The sequence below is a fragment of the Alexandromys fortis genome, unplaced genomic scaffold, assembly GCF_014885135.2.
Source record: "Alexandromys fortis isolate MF-2015 unplaced genomic scaffold, M_Fortis_MF-2015_v1.1 scaffold_79, whole genome shotgun sequence".
In the NCBI taxonomy this organism is placed as follows: Eukaryota; Metazoa; Chordata; class Mammalia; order Rodentia; family Cricetidae; genus Alexandromys; species Alexandromys fortis.
This window is the reverse complement of record NW_026067964.1, coordinates 5,660,001-5,675,297: the sequence shown is the minus strand read 5'-3', so window position 1 is coordinate 5,675,297 and position 15,297 is coordinate 5,660,001. Positions and strand designations below refer to the sequence as shown.

Here is a 15,297-nt window from a genome sequence, read left to right as displayed (position 1 = left end):
CATATGGGTGTGGATGTTTTACACTTTAAGAGCACAAGTGAGGGGCTGGAGAGATGGCTCAGTGGTTAAGAGCATTGCCTGTTCTTCCAAAGGTCCTGAGTTCAAGTCCCAGCAACCACATGGTAGCTCACAACCATCTGTAATAAGGTCTGGTGCCCTGTTCTGGCCTGCAGGCATACACACAGAATATAGAATATTGTATACATAACAAATAAATAAATATTTTAAAAAAAAAGAGCACAAGTGAGGAAATGAGATCTTACTGTTCTTGAATTCCCAGGTTCCAGATGAAAGCCATAGTCAACTTACTATTTTTTAAATATTACAAAAACAGTATATTAGGATCCCATGAACTGTTTTTTTAAAGATGATTTTTCTTTTATAAAGAATGTCTTTAGCTTAGGCGCCTTAGTGTGTGGTGTATTATCCAGGCATGCCTGAAACTTGCAGTGTACTGAACAGAACTAAATTAGTGTTCATTTGTCTTGTGAACCATTTCGGTGCTGAGTCTCAGCATCCACATGCTGAACTAGATACTTTCGGTGGCGAGGAATCATGACTCTGAACGTAAAGGCACATGAGAGAGAAATGCGGTACAGGTTTATTTGGAGAACAGCCCATTTCCAGTCCCGTGGCCCCAGATGCTCTGAGACTAGCGTTAAAGTTGTGAATCTTAAAAAGACAGAGTGCTGCAAGCTCCTTGTTGCTGCATTTTGATTCGCTTTCCTTGACTTCAGACAACTTGTTGCTGCTCCGTTTCCTATTCTCACCCCTCTTCCCACCCAATCTGGCATGGTTTAGAAGTCGCACCTGCTTCTCTTTAGAATTGTGTGACTAAGCAGCCAGCACTCAATCATGAACAGCATGAAGGGTTTTTTGTTGTTGTTTGATTTTTTTTTTTTTTTTTTTTTTTTTTGCCCAGGACTATTGTCACTGTGGGCAGTTCATTTATGGCACCCCCCCCCCCATGATGTGTTAGTTTCGGGTCATACAAATTGCCACAATCTAGGTGTATGAAAAGGACAGGAGTTTTTACATCCCAGACAGCCAGAGACTGAAGTCAGGTATGAATAGGCTGTATCCTCTGGAGGGTCCAGGGAGATGCTGTCTCTTTCCTCGTTGGAAGGTAGTTGCTGGTGATCTTTGCATTTCTTGGCATACAGACAATCACTCACTTTTCTGCTTTCATCTTGACATTGCATTTTATCTGTATCTTGTGAGGACACATACCTTAGGGCCCTTCTACTCACAATGGTCCTGTCTCACACCACTAACCTTCTGCTCTCAAATATAAGCACTTTGTGAAGGTAGGAAGTACTTTGGGGAAAGTGACTTCAACCCCCTACAAAGACTTGAACATTTCATTCTACTTCGCAAGAGTTGTAAAGGTGTTTCGAGGGAACACATGTGGAGTGAGGATGCGTTTGGACCCCGTTGCTTAGATGGTCACTGTGCTCTGTTTCTGTTCTTGCAGGTGGTTATGGCTGTTGCCCAGCTGTACTGGCACATTTCACCCAAGTCAGAGGCTGGCATTATTTCTAAGTCCCTGGTGCGCCTACTGCGTAGCAATAGGTAGGTTGTGATTTTGCTTGTGCTTTTTTTCTTTGTATTCTTGCAGAAGTAGTGTTGAGGCAAATGTAGTCCCTCTCCTCAGCCTGGGGTATATAGTTGACTTTCATAAGTAAGGTCTCACACATAATGGGTTATTATAAAAGGATCTCAGTCTTAGTGAAGAAAAATAGAAGTTTCTAGCTTCAGGTCCAGAGATATTAACGTATGTTGCAACATAGAGCATGTACTTTGTTTTGCTGGGTTTAGCAGTCTTGCTGTTTGGAAATTTTATTTATTCTGGAATCACTAAAAACTGTCCCCAACCATAAAACTTTTCCTTGCTACTTTATCTTACTACTGTTATGAATCACAATGTAATTATATGTGTTTTCCAGTGGGTCTTAGGTGACCCCTCTGAAAGGGTCATTTGGTCCCCACAGGGGTCATGACCCACACTTTGAAAACCGTTGCCTTAGAATAATAGCAGAGACCATGTCATGTTGCTTGGCAGAATCCTACTTCATATAAAATTGGAATGTTCAATCACTAGTTTCTTCTGTTTTAAAAAGAGCTATTTATTTTTTTTGTTGTTTTGATTTTGTGTGTGTGGTGTGAACAGTGGTGTATGCATGTGTGTTAGTAGGACTATATGTGTGTATGTTTTTTATGCTGCACATGTGTGTCTCTGGAGCATATGGATACTAGAGGGTGATGTCTAGTATTCTGCTCTGACCTTATGCTGGATTCCCTTGAGACAATTCTCTTACTAAACAGGTAGACAGACGGGTGGCTCTCAGGGCCTTCTCTCTTAACCTTCACAGTGCTGGAGCACAGGCTTACAGGTGTCACTCCCAGCTTTACATAGGTTCTGGGGATTTGAACTGTCTTTGTGTTTGCATAGCAAGCCGTCCTATCTGCTAAATCATCTCCTTAACCTCCAAGAGTAGCTACTAGAAAATAACTATTCCCTTTAAAGAGCCCTGTGCTCTTTAGTTTCCTGTATGGATAGATAGAACATGCCATCTTTACAGTTTCCCTCTGTATAATTCAATAGTTCAGATAAGCAATTTCAAACAAACGGAAAACCTAAAAAGATGAGTTCTTTCATTAGAGCTGTAAAGTTAGCATTAGTGTTGTATGATGTTTAAAAACATCATTCATTGTTCCGTTGGTCAAGGTTGCACAGACATTTTGCACTGCTAGCTGCTTGATGTCGTTGTTTTCTACCCTCCATTGCACTGCTGCACTAGCTGGGATGGGAACGTGTTTGCTGACTGTGCCCCTCACGCCCTTGCTCACTCCTGCTATTTGAGAAACAAGTCAGAAGCTGTTTCATCCCGCTCTCACCTCTGCTTTATCTTCAGCCACTTTTTGTTACCAGCTCGGTGATACTTGTTTGCAATGGATAGTTAGTTCAAATGGTGCTAGAAAGATCTGGAATGGTTCTCTGGTAGAAAGGCTTTACCAGATTAATGTGAATTTAATAGTAGATTCTGTCCTTTATTAGATATGAAGCCTTAGGAATAGCATAATGTGACTTTTTTAAACCAGGCCTTCCTTTTGATCTGTGACTGGTTGTTGACACTGTGAGCCCCCTGATAAGAATGTGGGTTAGCACTGTGATTGCATTTCCTCCACTCATTTTCCTTATGTGTGCAAAGCAGCAATACTGGCCTTGTATTTCAGAGGGTACAGTATCATAAAGTGAGCTCTGCCTCCATCTCATGATATACCTACCGCACAGAATGTTAGTATTCTCGAGTACAAGTGCACTGGAAAGAAGATATGAATGCCTCATAGTTACTAAACATGTAGAGTCTTGTAGTTAAAAATTTTGTTGCCTCTGAGTTTTCTTACGGATTCTTTTTAATGTATTATTTTCATAATATGTTTCATTGGATATGACTACTGAAATGTCTTTTCACTTTTAGGGAGGTGCAGTATATTGTCTTACAAAATATTGCAACTATGTCAATTCAGAGAAAGGTATGTATATTGTGAACGTTTAATTTAAAGAAGCACACCAGTGTGATAAATGTATTTACCCATTTCTTTTTTTTTTTTTTTTTTTTTTGACCTAGGGTATGTTTGAACCTTACCTGAAGAGTTTCTATGTCAGGTCCACTGATCCAACTATGATCAAGACACTGAAGGTCTGTATGCTTCATACAGCTTCTTTAGCTGCTGTGTACTTTGAAGAGATACTACAGTAGCCTCTGGCTTCTGTAAACTATGCTCTGTTGTGTGCATGAGTGTGTTCAAGTGTATGTGTGTGTGTGTGTGTGTGTGCATGTGCAGAAGTCAGAGAACAACCTTGGGTATTGTTCTCAGGTGCCAAATTATTTTATTTTATTTTATTTTATTTTATTTTGAGACAAGTTCTTTCAGTGGTCTGGAACTCCCCAAGTAGGCAAGGAAGGAGTCCTGCCTCTGTCCCCTAGCTCTAAGGGCACAGTGCACGCTGCATCCAGCCTATGTTCCCAGCTCTAAAGTCACAGTGCATGCAAATAAGGATCAGTTCAGGTCTCTGTGTTTGTATTTTGCAAACTTAGCTATTTCCCCAGCTCTGTAAATTGTTGTCTTCTTCTTTTAAAAAATGTACCTTTAAATTGTTATTCTTTGCCTATATTATTATGGGCTAGTTATTGTACTGATTTCAGATGTGTGGTTATCTGTATCTCAGATAACTTAGCATGCTGAGAGATACAGGTATGTACATAGATAATGTAGTGTTTTGTGCTTCAGACAGACAGTGGAGATTTGAATTAAGTCCTATACTAAGTAAAAAGGTGGAGCTGATTCTGTGGAAGATTTGTGGAAAAAAATGACATTTGGAAGTATTTAAAATAACTTTTGTGAATGTTTTTATGGTTGGTATGATGTGTGGGTGCTTTGAAAAACTGGGCATAGACTAACAGAGATGATGAAAGCCCTGTGTTGTAGAGTTCATTGTGATGGTAAGACGGTAGGGCCCTAGGCAGGGCATGGGGACATTTCTGCATACTGTGTGCTATGTCAGAGACATTAAAAACTAATGAAGAAAAAAATAGACATTCTTTTAAATATTGGGACAGTGTTATTTTCATTAAAAATGGGTTTACTCACAAGAAAGTTGGTGAAACACAAACAGTATGATATTTTCAACATCAATAACAGACTCCTGCTTTGTAATTATAAAACATTTCAAGTAATAAATGTGAGCTGAAAGACTGGATAATTTTACAGCAAAGGGAGTAACAAAATGCTTTATTTGATACTAAGTTGGATGATCTTTGTATTTATATACTGTTGAGGTAGTTATTAAAACATAAACATATAGAACAGTTGTGTGGAAACAAAATCTTCATATTAATTTCTTGATTGTTCTGATTTTGTCTCATTCTTCCAAGCCTGTCTTTATTTATAGGCAGCAGTATGTAGGGGTGATTTTGTATCAGTTTGGTAACTCTATCAAACTCTATCTTATGTGTTTTAGTGAAAAGCAGTTCTGTGTAATTCACATGTAGATTTAAAAAATGGGTTTGAAGCTATTTTTTAAAAGTTGTATGAACAAAGACTCATATGTTTCAGTGGTAGGATGTTTGATTAGCATGCTCAGAGACCTAGGTTAGTTCCCAGTACTACTAAAAATAATGTTTTTACATTTTAAAAATACTTTAAAATAACTAGCCCATGTGTTATTGCCAGACTTCAGAGGGAGAGACAGTAACATTAGGTCATTAGTTACATAGTAAGTTTGAAGCTTGCCTGGGATACATGAGACTTTGTCTCTCCCCTGCATTAAAAAATTGTCTCAATTTTCTTATTAAAATAAAATGACTAGTCAAGCTATATTCTTAGAGAACAGATTTCCAATAGATAAAGCAAGTTAAGTGATAAAATAAGTTTACACAGAATATGTAAATTTTTTCTAAATGCTGTGCCTTTTAATTGAATTGTTTATGTCGTTGACTTTTAATGTAAAACTTGATATGAGTGTTGTAGTGGACATGTTGGGCTGTGTTTTTCTATTGGTCTCATGTTTATGCCACCTTCAGAATAATTAATCTTTTTATGGGTAAAGTAGATTTCTCAACCTCAGTGGAGACAGACTTTTAATTTCGCACTTCATACATGTATAAATCGTCTTAAGTGTCTGGGAAGGTGGGGTGAGATAGCCAATCAAGAAAATTAATTGGTATCTGGAAAACAGAAGTGTTACATGAAGGGCAAATTGTTTCCTAACTTTATTAATAAAAAAATAAAAGTTGAGCTAACAAATTGTTTAGGTTAATTAGATATGAATTGTAAAATTAACACAATTAGTAAAGATGGGGATTGTTTTGTTAGTTATTTTTAAGAACTGTGTAATTATCTAGTCTCTGTAGACCCGAGGAAACAGACTAAGACCCCCTTCAAGGGTACAGAGCCTCACATGACAGTAATTTTTAAAAAATCAAGTTTCATATGGATGTTTAGTCTCTGTTAAATTCATCTTTTTTTGTGTGTTTTAAAATGTTTACTTTCTCTTTTACTCTATTGTAGCTTGAAATTTTGACAAACTTGGCAAATGAAGCCAACATATCAACTCTTCTTCGGGAATTTCAGGTTTGTATACAATGCTAATTGTAGTTTCTAAAATATGTTCAATTTTAAGTTAAATATGCCTTCTACTCAACCTAGAAATACGCAGCTGCATAAATAAAACAGTTTAGGGAAAGATGAGCAACTGGGAATTTTTCTGTTTTCGAGAATAAGCATTAACTACAATGTACGGCATAGAATAAATGTTCTTGTTTCCCTTTCTGTTTCCATGGCACTGGGAAGACTGGCTCATCACTGGGTGTAAAATCTTTTGTTTTTGTTAAGGATTCTGTCCACGCTGCCACCGTGCTCTAAAATGACTTCCTGTGCCCGTGAGAACACATCATTGTTACCTGGTCCTCCCTTGTAGATTGCCCCTTTTAGCTCAAGCTTTATTACTGAGTGTGTGGGGAGTGGTGACTCCGGTGTGTTGTCCTCTGCTAAAGGTGCTTGCTGCTGAGCCCAGGACCCATACTGTGAGGGAGAGAATCTATTTTGATTAGTTTATTTCATTGGCTTTATGTACTTTATGATGAAAGGATGAACTTTAAAGCAGAAATAAACCTGTGTCAGTGCTAAGAGCTTCACACCCTATACAGCAGCCTTGGAGTTCTTACTAGTTTTCAATATTTAAAATCTAGTGAAGTCTGTGGCTGGAGTTCCTCCATAAGCCCACTCTGAATTTCTTTTTACCTGTATATAAACACCATGGTTTTTTTTTTTTTTTTTTTTTTACTGTATTTCTTTTATACTTTGGTCAAGAGTCATAGGATGTTACTACATGTCCACAATTATTTTGTTACTGGGTTACTGAACTTCCGTGCTGTAAAATTAGTAGTAATTTGTCACTAGTAAAATTAGTGACAAAATTAGAATGACAGAGAGCTCTCCTCATATGGACATGCTAGAAAAACTGGGCTTCTCAAGCTCTTCTTAGACTAGAGATCGTTTTTTGGATTTTAATTTTAAATCACTTATATAGTCTTATTTCATTCTTAACTGTTGTTGGTCTTTGCTCATGTCCCCTTTCCCTTGCTGTATAGTCTTGTCATATTTCTGCACCTGCCCGGCACTCCCAGAACAGCAGGGGGCATGCCCTTGTGTTCTCTGCAGTAGTCAGTGAGCCTCTTGCGAGAGGTGTTCATCAACTTACTTACTGTGAGCTGTTGTATAAAAGATCCACTTTTCTTTGAAACTTTTAAATCCATCCTTTTTTCTGTCTGTCTTTTTTTACACTTACTTAAATTTGTTCATAATAACTTTGTGATTGAAATAGGGAGTTTCCTCAACAGCTCTAATGCATTCTTTTAAATTATAGCAATGAAATTATCTATTTGGGAACAGTTGTAAGTCTTCTTTGGTTTTTCCCACTGGAAAGTGTCACTTGTTTCTTCAACATTTAGTCACCTCCTTGAGAGTTTACACTAAATTCCTATGTTATTTGCATCTTTTGTTTTTTTTCTTTGATTTCTCACTGTTTAGTGTATATTTTTCTTAGATACCCATAGAGTCAATTCTGTATTTACTTACTTAGAATTTGGGGTTAGGAATCTTTTTTTAAAAAATAAAAGTCTAGCTTTTAAATTTAGGAAAGTTGTAACCAGAGTCACAGAGTATATAAGGTTGTCAGTTTTGCAAAGGCCTTTTACTTCCTTTAGTTAGACAGAACTCTTTCTAAGTATGTGTTAATATGTGTCTCTACTGTTCTGTTTGAAAGTGATGTGGACTGATTTTGTGAACTAGTACTTGTAGTTTTAGTGAAGCACAGGTTACTATAGCTATTGGTCTGTTGCTGTCACTCTTAAACCATCTCAGTGGCTCTGAACTTTTAGGTGTTTGGAAAGGTGCCCCGTTCTCTCCCTGGGTAAATGAGATGAAACCACAGAGCATGCTCTCAGCATCTTCTCAACTCAGCTCTTAAGCTAATTACTGTCTTTGGGTGATGCTCCCCCCTCTCCATTTGTCACCTGGCTGCAGGTGAATGACCCTGGCTCAAAATGTACCTTTGCAGAGGCAGGTGGATCTCTGTGAGTTCGAGACCAACCTGGTCTACAGAGCTAGTTCCAGGGCAGGCTCCAAAGCCACAGAGAAACCCTGTCTCGAAAAAACAAAACAAACAAACAAAAAATGTACCTTTGCTATAGAAGGAGCACATTACATAACAAGAGAAGAATGAAGTGAGCATCACTTGGCTCCTGTTGGGCTTAAGAGAGGACTGTGTATTCTAAATTCTTTCATCTTGACAAAGCTATCAAAATTAGCTTGTATTTACTTGATAATCCCAATGTCGAAACTAATCAAACTGTTTTTAGACCTACGTGAAAAGCCAGGACAAACAGTTTGCAGCAGCCACTATTCAGACGATAGGCAGATGTGCAACCAGCATCACCGAAGTCACCGACACGTGCCTCAATGGCCTGGTCTGTTTGCTATCCAACAGGGATGGTGAGTTCATGGTATCGTTTTGTTTTCACATAATTTAAATCGGATGTTCTTAGTACAGGCTGCAGCTGCAATCTTTTATGTATTATCTATCTTTTGGAGTTTCTCTACATGTGAGTAGTATAGTCACAATAAGAAGCAACTTTATTCTTGATTTGCATGTAAATTCACCTCAAAAAACAAACTAGATAATTAACAGTATTTGTTTTGTCTCCATACAGCATTTATCTTACTCATTCACTAACCACTGCCATATACCCTTTCCGCAAGTTTTCTGTGACTGTTTCTTACTGGCATGGAAGGCATGCATAATATTGGTTCTCCTGCAGAGGGTGCTAGAAGCAGGCAAATGACTTTATAACCTGAAGAGTGGCTGGAACAAAACATGTGAGCAGTGAACCCTCAGCCTTTCAGTCTTCCAGAACTGAAAGTCACCCAACTTCCCCACTGAAGACAAATTAGACTTAGAAGCCATCATGGAGCACAGCTTCATGTGTGCCCAAATATTACTTAAGTATTCTCAGAAATGGGATAGCAAAATTTATCATCTAAATGTAAACTGCTCGTGTAGAAGTGCCAGTTCTCTCTGTGGCTATGGTTTGTGAGTAAGATGAGAAAAACATCTTGTTAGAGAAAAACAAGTTAGCTTCGCACCAAGATTTCTATTATAATTGTACAGTGGATTAAAATGAGTGTTTTCTCAGGGAATGTTTAAACTGTACAGTTTTTGAATTTATTGATTTTTATATGAAAAACTAAAACCAAGCAAACAGTAAAACAAAACTTATTCCTGAATAACTCTGATTTATGTGTGTACACACACACAAATAATCATATAGTTTTACCTACAAACTTTTGATTGCTAGAACATTTTCCTATGTAGATATTAAAACTCAAATATATTCCACTAAACTAACAAGAAAAGAAATTTCTGCCAAGTTTACCTGTGCAGGAAGACAAGAAGGATGAGTGGTAAGTGCTGTCCGTGCGTCTGATTCACTCCATACAGGAGCATTTGCCTCTGTCTCTATGTCACAGTTTCAAGGGTGCTTTAGAAAGAACATTCTATTTCCTGTATCTTTGATACTGACTTTCTGGGCATTGCATAAGGCTTGCTGGTAGTAGTTGTTTTAAGATATCCTTTATTTAAAAGCTATCAGAAATTAGAACACCAACAATCTTTTTAAATACAAAGCATAGCACAAGTATCTGCCCATCTTTTCTTGGTCCTTTTTTTATGATGAGAAATGTTCAAATTAATTTTAAGGTAATTATTTCTGCAACATACTGTTTAGTTTTTAAAGGTTTATTTTCTTTGATTTCAAAGAATCTTTTAAAGCAGACTTGAAGCTTGCCATAAAATAACCCATTATTGATGTGAAAGATTAATTTGAAAAACGGATTTCTTAAGGTTCTTTAGTATGAGAAATTCACATTTCAATTGAGTTAGGATAATATAATTGCCTGTGCTAGTTTATTTTAGGTAACATATTAACAGGATTTGTTTGTCTGAGTAACCTTGTTGGCACCTACTATCAACTAAAAGAATTAGATGGAAGGTTACTTTTCAATTTTGTTTACTTTTTATAATTCAGTAAGCATTTAGTGAGAATTTGATCTGTAGAGATATTTAATAAATGTTGAGTAGATTAATAAGATATTCATTTAGCTTATAAAAATCTTTGCCTTTATGGTACTCACAGTCTGATAGAAGGAAGCAGTAACATAAAATAAATATGTTATAGTTTCCCCCATCTACTTCTTTTACTTGCTTGCCGGCTATTTGTATGTGTGTAGAAGTCGACTGCCTACTTGGGTATCATTGCTCTCCTGAGTAATGGAAGCATACCTGTTCTCCAGATTCCGCACCTGTAACTCGAGGGGAGCAGCAGACTGTACTCAGGTGTGCTATGGTTACATTTTGGTGAGGATGGGGATAGATTGAAGAGGCCCAGAACACAAATAGTGTTTGCTTATAATTATAGAAATATTCTGAGAGTTCAAAGGGCACTTTAGGCACTTAAATTATGGACAGAATCATGGAATTCTACTCTGCTTCCTTATTCATCTTTAGAATGATACATTACAGAACAAAAATGAAATGTAATAATTTTGCAAATTAAAGTCTTAATATTGTGCTTTTCTTGAGGAGTGACTCTGGTGCTGAGGTCTGTGCACATAGTCTTTGTTTCCCTGGGGAGTGAGAAGACAGACAGTGAATCCCAAAGTCACCGGATACTAGGAAGTGAGATTCTTACTTTATGTGGAACCAGGAACTGAGTTAAGGGTGGAGAGATAGATTCTTTGAATGGTAGTGTAATCTGGGGCCCCTAGGGAAAATCTGATGACTATGGAAGCAGCAGTCAAAGATGTGAATGGACCAAGTCGGGCAGGGCAGCTCTTCGGAGTGAGAAATTCGAGAAGTAGACCCTCAGACCCCGCAGAGCCCAGTTATCACCTTCCAGAAGGACTCATAAGACCATGCTTGCCTTCTGATCAGGAACTATATAGGATAAAATGGCATTGCTTTAAGCTGTGTTTGTAGTAGTCTTTGACAGCAGTAAGTGGAGGGTAATTTAGCTCTAGAAGATAAATGGTGCTGAGTATACATTTCAGCATAGTCAGTTCTGTCTCAGCATGGGTATACGATTATATTATTAATGTCTTGTCCTACTTTTAGCAAGTTTTGCAATACATATATTTTTAAATAGTGGATTCTTTAAGGCCTTATGTAGTATATTTTCTTTGCATATTATTTTTACCTAAATATATTTTTCCTTGTAGACTCTGAAGTGATCTGACAAATTATTTGTATAATTCATATATAGTTACCTTGAATTATTTTTGTTTCCTCTTAGCACAGTAGTGGTCTTATATGTAAGTAGCATTTGCTTGTAGTTATAAAATATTCTAAGGGTACAAAGAGTACTTTAGGTGCTTATCTTTAATTATGGACAAAATCATATAATTCTAATCTGCTTCTTTATTTAAAATGATATGTTACAGGACAAAAATGAAATGTAATATTTTTGTAAACTAAAACCTTAATATTAAATATTAGTTACCTAATATTTATTAACTTAGAAAAAGATTTGGCTTGAATTATGTATACTCACTCATGAAAAGTATAATACATTTCATATATTCATAATATATTCGTAACATATACTTAATGGGTAATCTATTTGAATAAAAAATCTAACAGTACAAATTGTGATAGTTTGTATAATATTAAACCTTTGAAGTACATGCCAGGGGATTGTCTAACATCTATGAATCTCTTCTTGAATCAAAATTCTGCATAAAGACACCATATACTTATTATCTTTGACATTTGTGACACTAATAATAGTTCAGTGAGTACTTGCCATACAAGTGGGAGGACCTGAGTTCAGATCCCAGCACCCATAAAATCAAGGCAAGGAGACATGTGTCTGTTGCTCAGTGTGGGAAGGCTGAAAGCTTCCCTGAGACTTGCTGGTCAGACAATGTTATTGTTGTTGAATCAGTGAGAGACCCTATCAAAAAATGTGGAAAATGACCAAGAAAGGCATCCAGTCTTGGCTTCTGACCTCTGCAAGCATGCATAAATGGATGCATGTGTCTACAGCACAGCTATAAACACAGTCCTACATGAACACATGCATACACACAAAATAGTAGCTCATGTAAGACTTCCTCCATAAGGTCAGATACGCAGATACTATGATGCTGTGTGTCTCTCTGGTGCCACCACAAAGGTGACTAGACTACTGGTTAGCTTCTTTGTGGAAACCCGTATCCAAACCCCGTCTTGTGAAAACCCATTTCCACCCCAACTTGTGATTAGCTTCTTAGTCACTTATAGGATCATTATTTGTAAAGTCCTTGAAGGAACGGGCTGTGTGCTTGGAAGAGGCAGTTCAGGGGCTTGCTGAAGACACTGTTCACAAGGGCAGGAAAGGCAAAGGCTAAGATCCAGTCTGATACCTGTTGGCTAAGGACTATGAGAAGCCAGCCACAAAGCAGTCTGGGCGATGCATCTGAGCAGCCTCTGAGGTGCTACGTTGGGTAGATAGATAGCATGGATTTACATGTTCTTGCTGATAAGGGACATTATTATTTCTAGGGTCTTCAAAAGACAGCGCTGGGAAATACATGTTATACCCATCACAGATTCACACATGACACATAAATTGAGACATACACATTTGCTTATTTAATATCTTTCTCTTTGCACTTAAATCCCACAAAGATTGCACCATCTAATTCTAACCCAGCCCATGTGTAAGCAATCAGTTCATGGTCACACTCATTTTGACACTGAAGTGGATGCTGTTTCTATGGTGATTCCATTCCTTCTCCTCCTAAACCTTACTGTTTCCAGATGCATCACTTTGGCTGGGCTTGGTGTGCTTGTCCCCTGTCCCTCCCCTGTTCAGTATAGAATATGACAAAATGCTTAGATAGTAGATGTTTGATTATATTGAAGCTCTGGCTGAAAGACTGTTCACTGTGGAGCATAGTGTAAGTTACAGAGGCCAGAGGTTGAAGTGAATTCTGCATAAGATAGTTCAGTGAACACTGAAAAGTGTGCTTCAGATTATAGTTTTCATGTATTTAAAGCACTGAGAATCTTTTGCTGATTGGAATTTTCATTTTACCAGGCCAATTACTAGTGAATTGATTATACATATTTACTATGACAATTTTTGTGTCTTTTAGAAATAGTTGTTGCTGAAAGTGTGGTTGTTATAAAGAAACTATTGCAAATGCAGCCTGCACAGCATGGTGAAATTATTAAGCACATGGCCAAACTCCTGGACAGTATCACTGTGAGTATCCCTAAGTCCTGCCAAACCTACTCGGTCTTCTTGTCTTAAATGGCTATCTCAAAGTGTAATGGTTAAGAAAGCTGTGACCTCTGGGTTTAAATTTTGTCTTTAAGATTTGATTCTTGCCAGGTGGTGGTGCACACCTTTAATTCCAGCACTCTGCAAGCAGAAGCAGGCAGATCTCTGTGAGTTCGAGGCCAGCCTGGTCTACAGAGTGAGTTCCAGAACAGCCAGGGCTGTTACACAGAGAAACCCTGTCTCAAAAAATAACAACAAACAAAAAAGTTTTGGTTATTTTTAAGAGAGAATTACAGACCTGAAGGAGGAAAGAAAAGAATGAGCCCAACAGTGTTGGGTTGGAATTGGACAGTACAATTTGAGGAACTTAAGTACAAATAGATAGATATTAAATAAGTATATGTGTATGCCTGAATTTATGTGTCACATGTGAATCTGTGATGTGTATAACAACATGTATTTCTAGTGTCGTCTTTTAAGAAACCCTAGAAGAAATAGTGTCCCTTACCAGGAAGTACATTGTGTGCAGTGATCTTCTGTTATTACTGAGATGTTCTTTCATGCTGTATAGCTTCAGTTTTAAAATGTATTATTCAGTAGGGTTTGGTATATGCATGAAGGTGTGCAAATATTTTCATTACCCTTGAGTAAGAATCCCATACTTAAAGACCCAATCTCCCTTCACTCTCTCCCCCTCTCAGCACCACTAATTTACTTTTTGTTTCTATGATTTCTTTTTTCTTGATATTTTGTATAAGCAGATTCATATAGTATGTGACCTTGTTTTGGGCTTCTTTCACTTAGCATATTTTCAAATTTATACTTTTTTTAAAAAACTAGTTTTTACGTTTTTGTTTTTTGTTTTTTGTTTTGTTTTGTTTTTGTTTTTATTTGGCGTGGACATACATGTTCAGCATCTGTGTGGGGTCAGAAGACAGTTTGCAGGATCGGTTTTCTTCTCCCACCACGTGGGTTCTGGGGATTGAGCCCCAGTCCTCAGGCTTGGCAGGGAGTGCTTCTGTTGAGCTCTAGACAGCCCCAGTATAGGTCTTTACATTCCATTCTTTCCTCAAGGAAGTTGGTTTTCTTAGAGAAATGACTAGTTTCAGAGCTAGGATATAAGGTAATAAAATGTGTAAATTTGGACCGTCGTGTTGAGACAAAGGAAGAAATGTGGAACTGTATTTATAGAATGATAGAGCCATATATAAAGACTACAAGCGATGAATAACAACAACAGCACAACCAGAGAGCCCAGCTTGAGCGGGAGGAGCTTGCACGGACTGTGAAAGGAGATTATTAGTGGATGTGTGGCAGTCTCCTTCTTCCCTGGGATGAATGCATAATGAAGAAAGCATTGAGCAAACAGCTAACGAATCTAGAAGGAATGATAGGACTAGAATTGCGCTGTCTGCTGACATTGAGATACTGATTCATTGGAGGATTCTAAGATACACTGCCAACTCCTTGGGAAAACTTAAGGAGTATCAGACTGTATGCACAGCCTCAAAGTGTGTCCCCACAAATTACTTACAAATTTCAAAGGCTGGAATCAAGACTTATTGTGATGTCCTGGCCAACAGTATTTTAATCACGTGAGCAAGGAGAACATGCCATCATGTAGGTGTCTTTTGAGATGATACATGAAGCATGATGACTGGAAACATAATTAGGGAGTGTAAAACATACTCATGCTCGGGCTATTTTGGGCCCTGCTCCCCAGATGTCAGTTACCAAGGAAAACACAGGCAGTGCTTAGTGTTGTGACATTCACTTTCATCCCAACACTCAGGAGTCATAGGCAGGTGTACCTCTGCGAGTTCAAGGCCAGCCTGGTCTACACAGTAAGCTTCAGGCCGGACAGGGTTAATTTGGGTGTCCACCATAGAGGATATCTACATTGACTGGG

At 37.8% G+C, this 15,297-nt stretch overlaps 1 protein-coding gene across 1 annotated transcript in view; it reads left to right on the top strand.

Moving 5' to 3' along the window:
* Window positions 1–15,297, top strand: part of Ap3b1 (adaptor related protein complex 3 subunit beta 1) — a 201,156-nt gene that overhangs the window by 87,026 nt on the left and 98,833 nt on the right. The window contains exons 9-14 of the mRNA XM_050153860.1: window positions 1,475–1,572; window positions 3,483–3,537; window positions 3,633–3,704; window positions 6,076–6,138; window positions 8,427–8,559; window positions 13,261–13,370. Of these exons, the coding sequence (XP_050009817.1) occupies window positions 1,475–1,572; window positions 3,483–3,537; window positions 3,633–3,704; window positions 6,076–6,138; window positions 8,427–8,559; window positions 13,261–13,370 (531 nt within the window). The remainder of the gene's footprint in view (window positions 1–1,474; window positions 1,573–3,482; window positions 3,538–3,632; window positions 3,705–6,075; window positions 6,139–8,426; window positions 8,560–13,260; window positions 13,371–15,297) is intronic.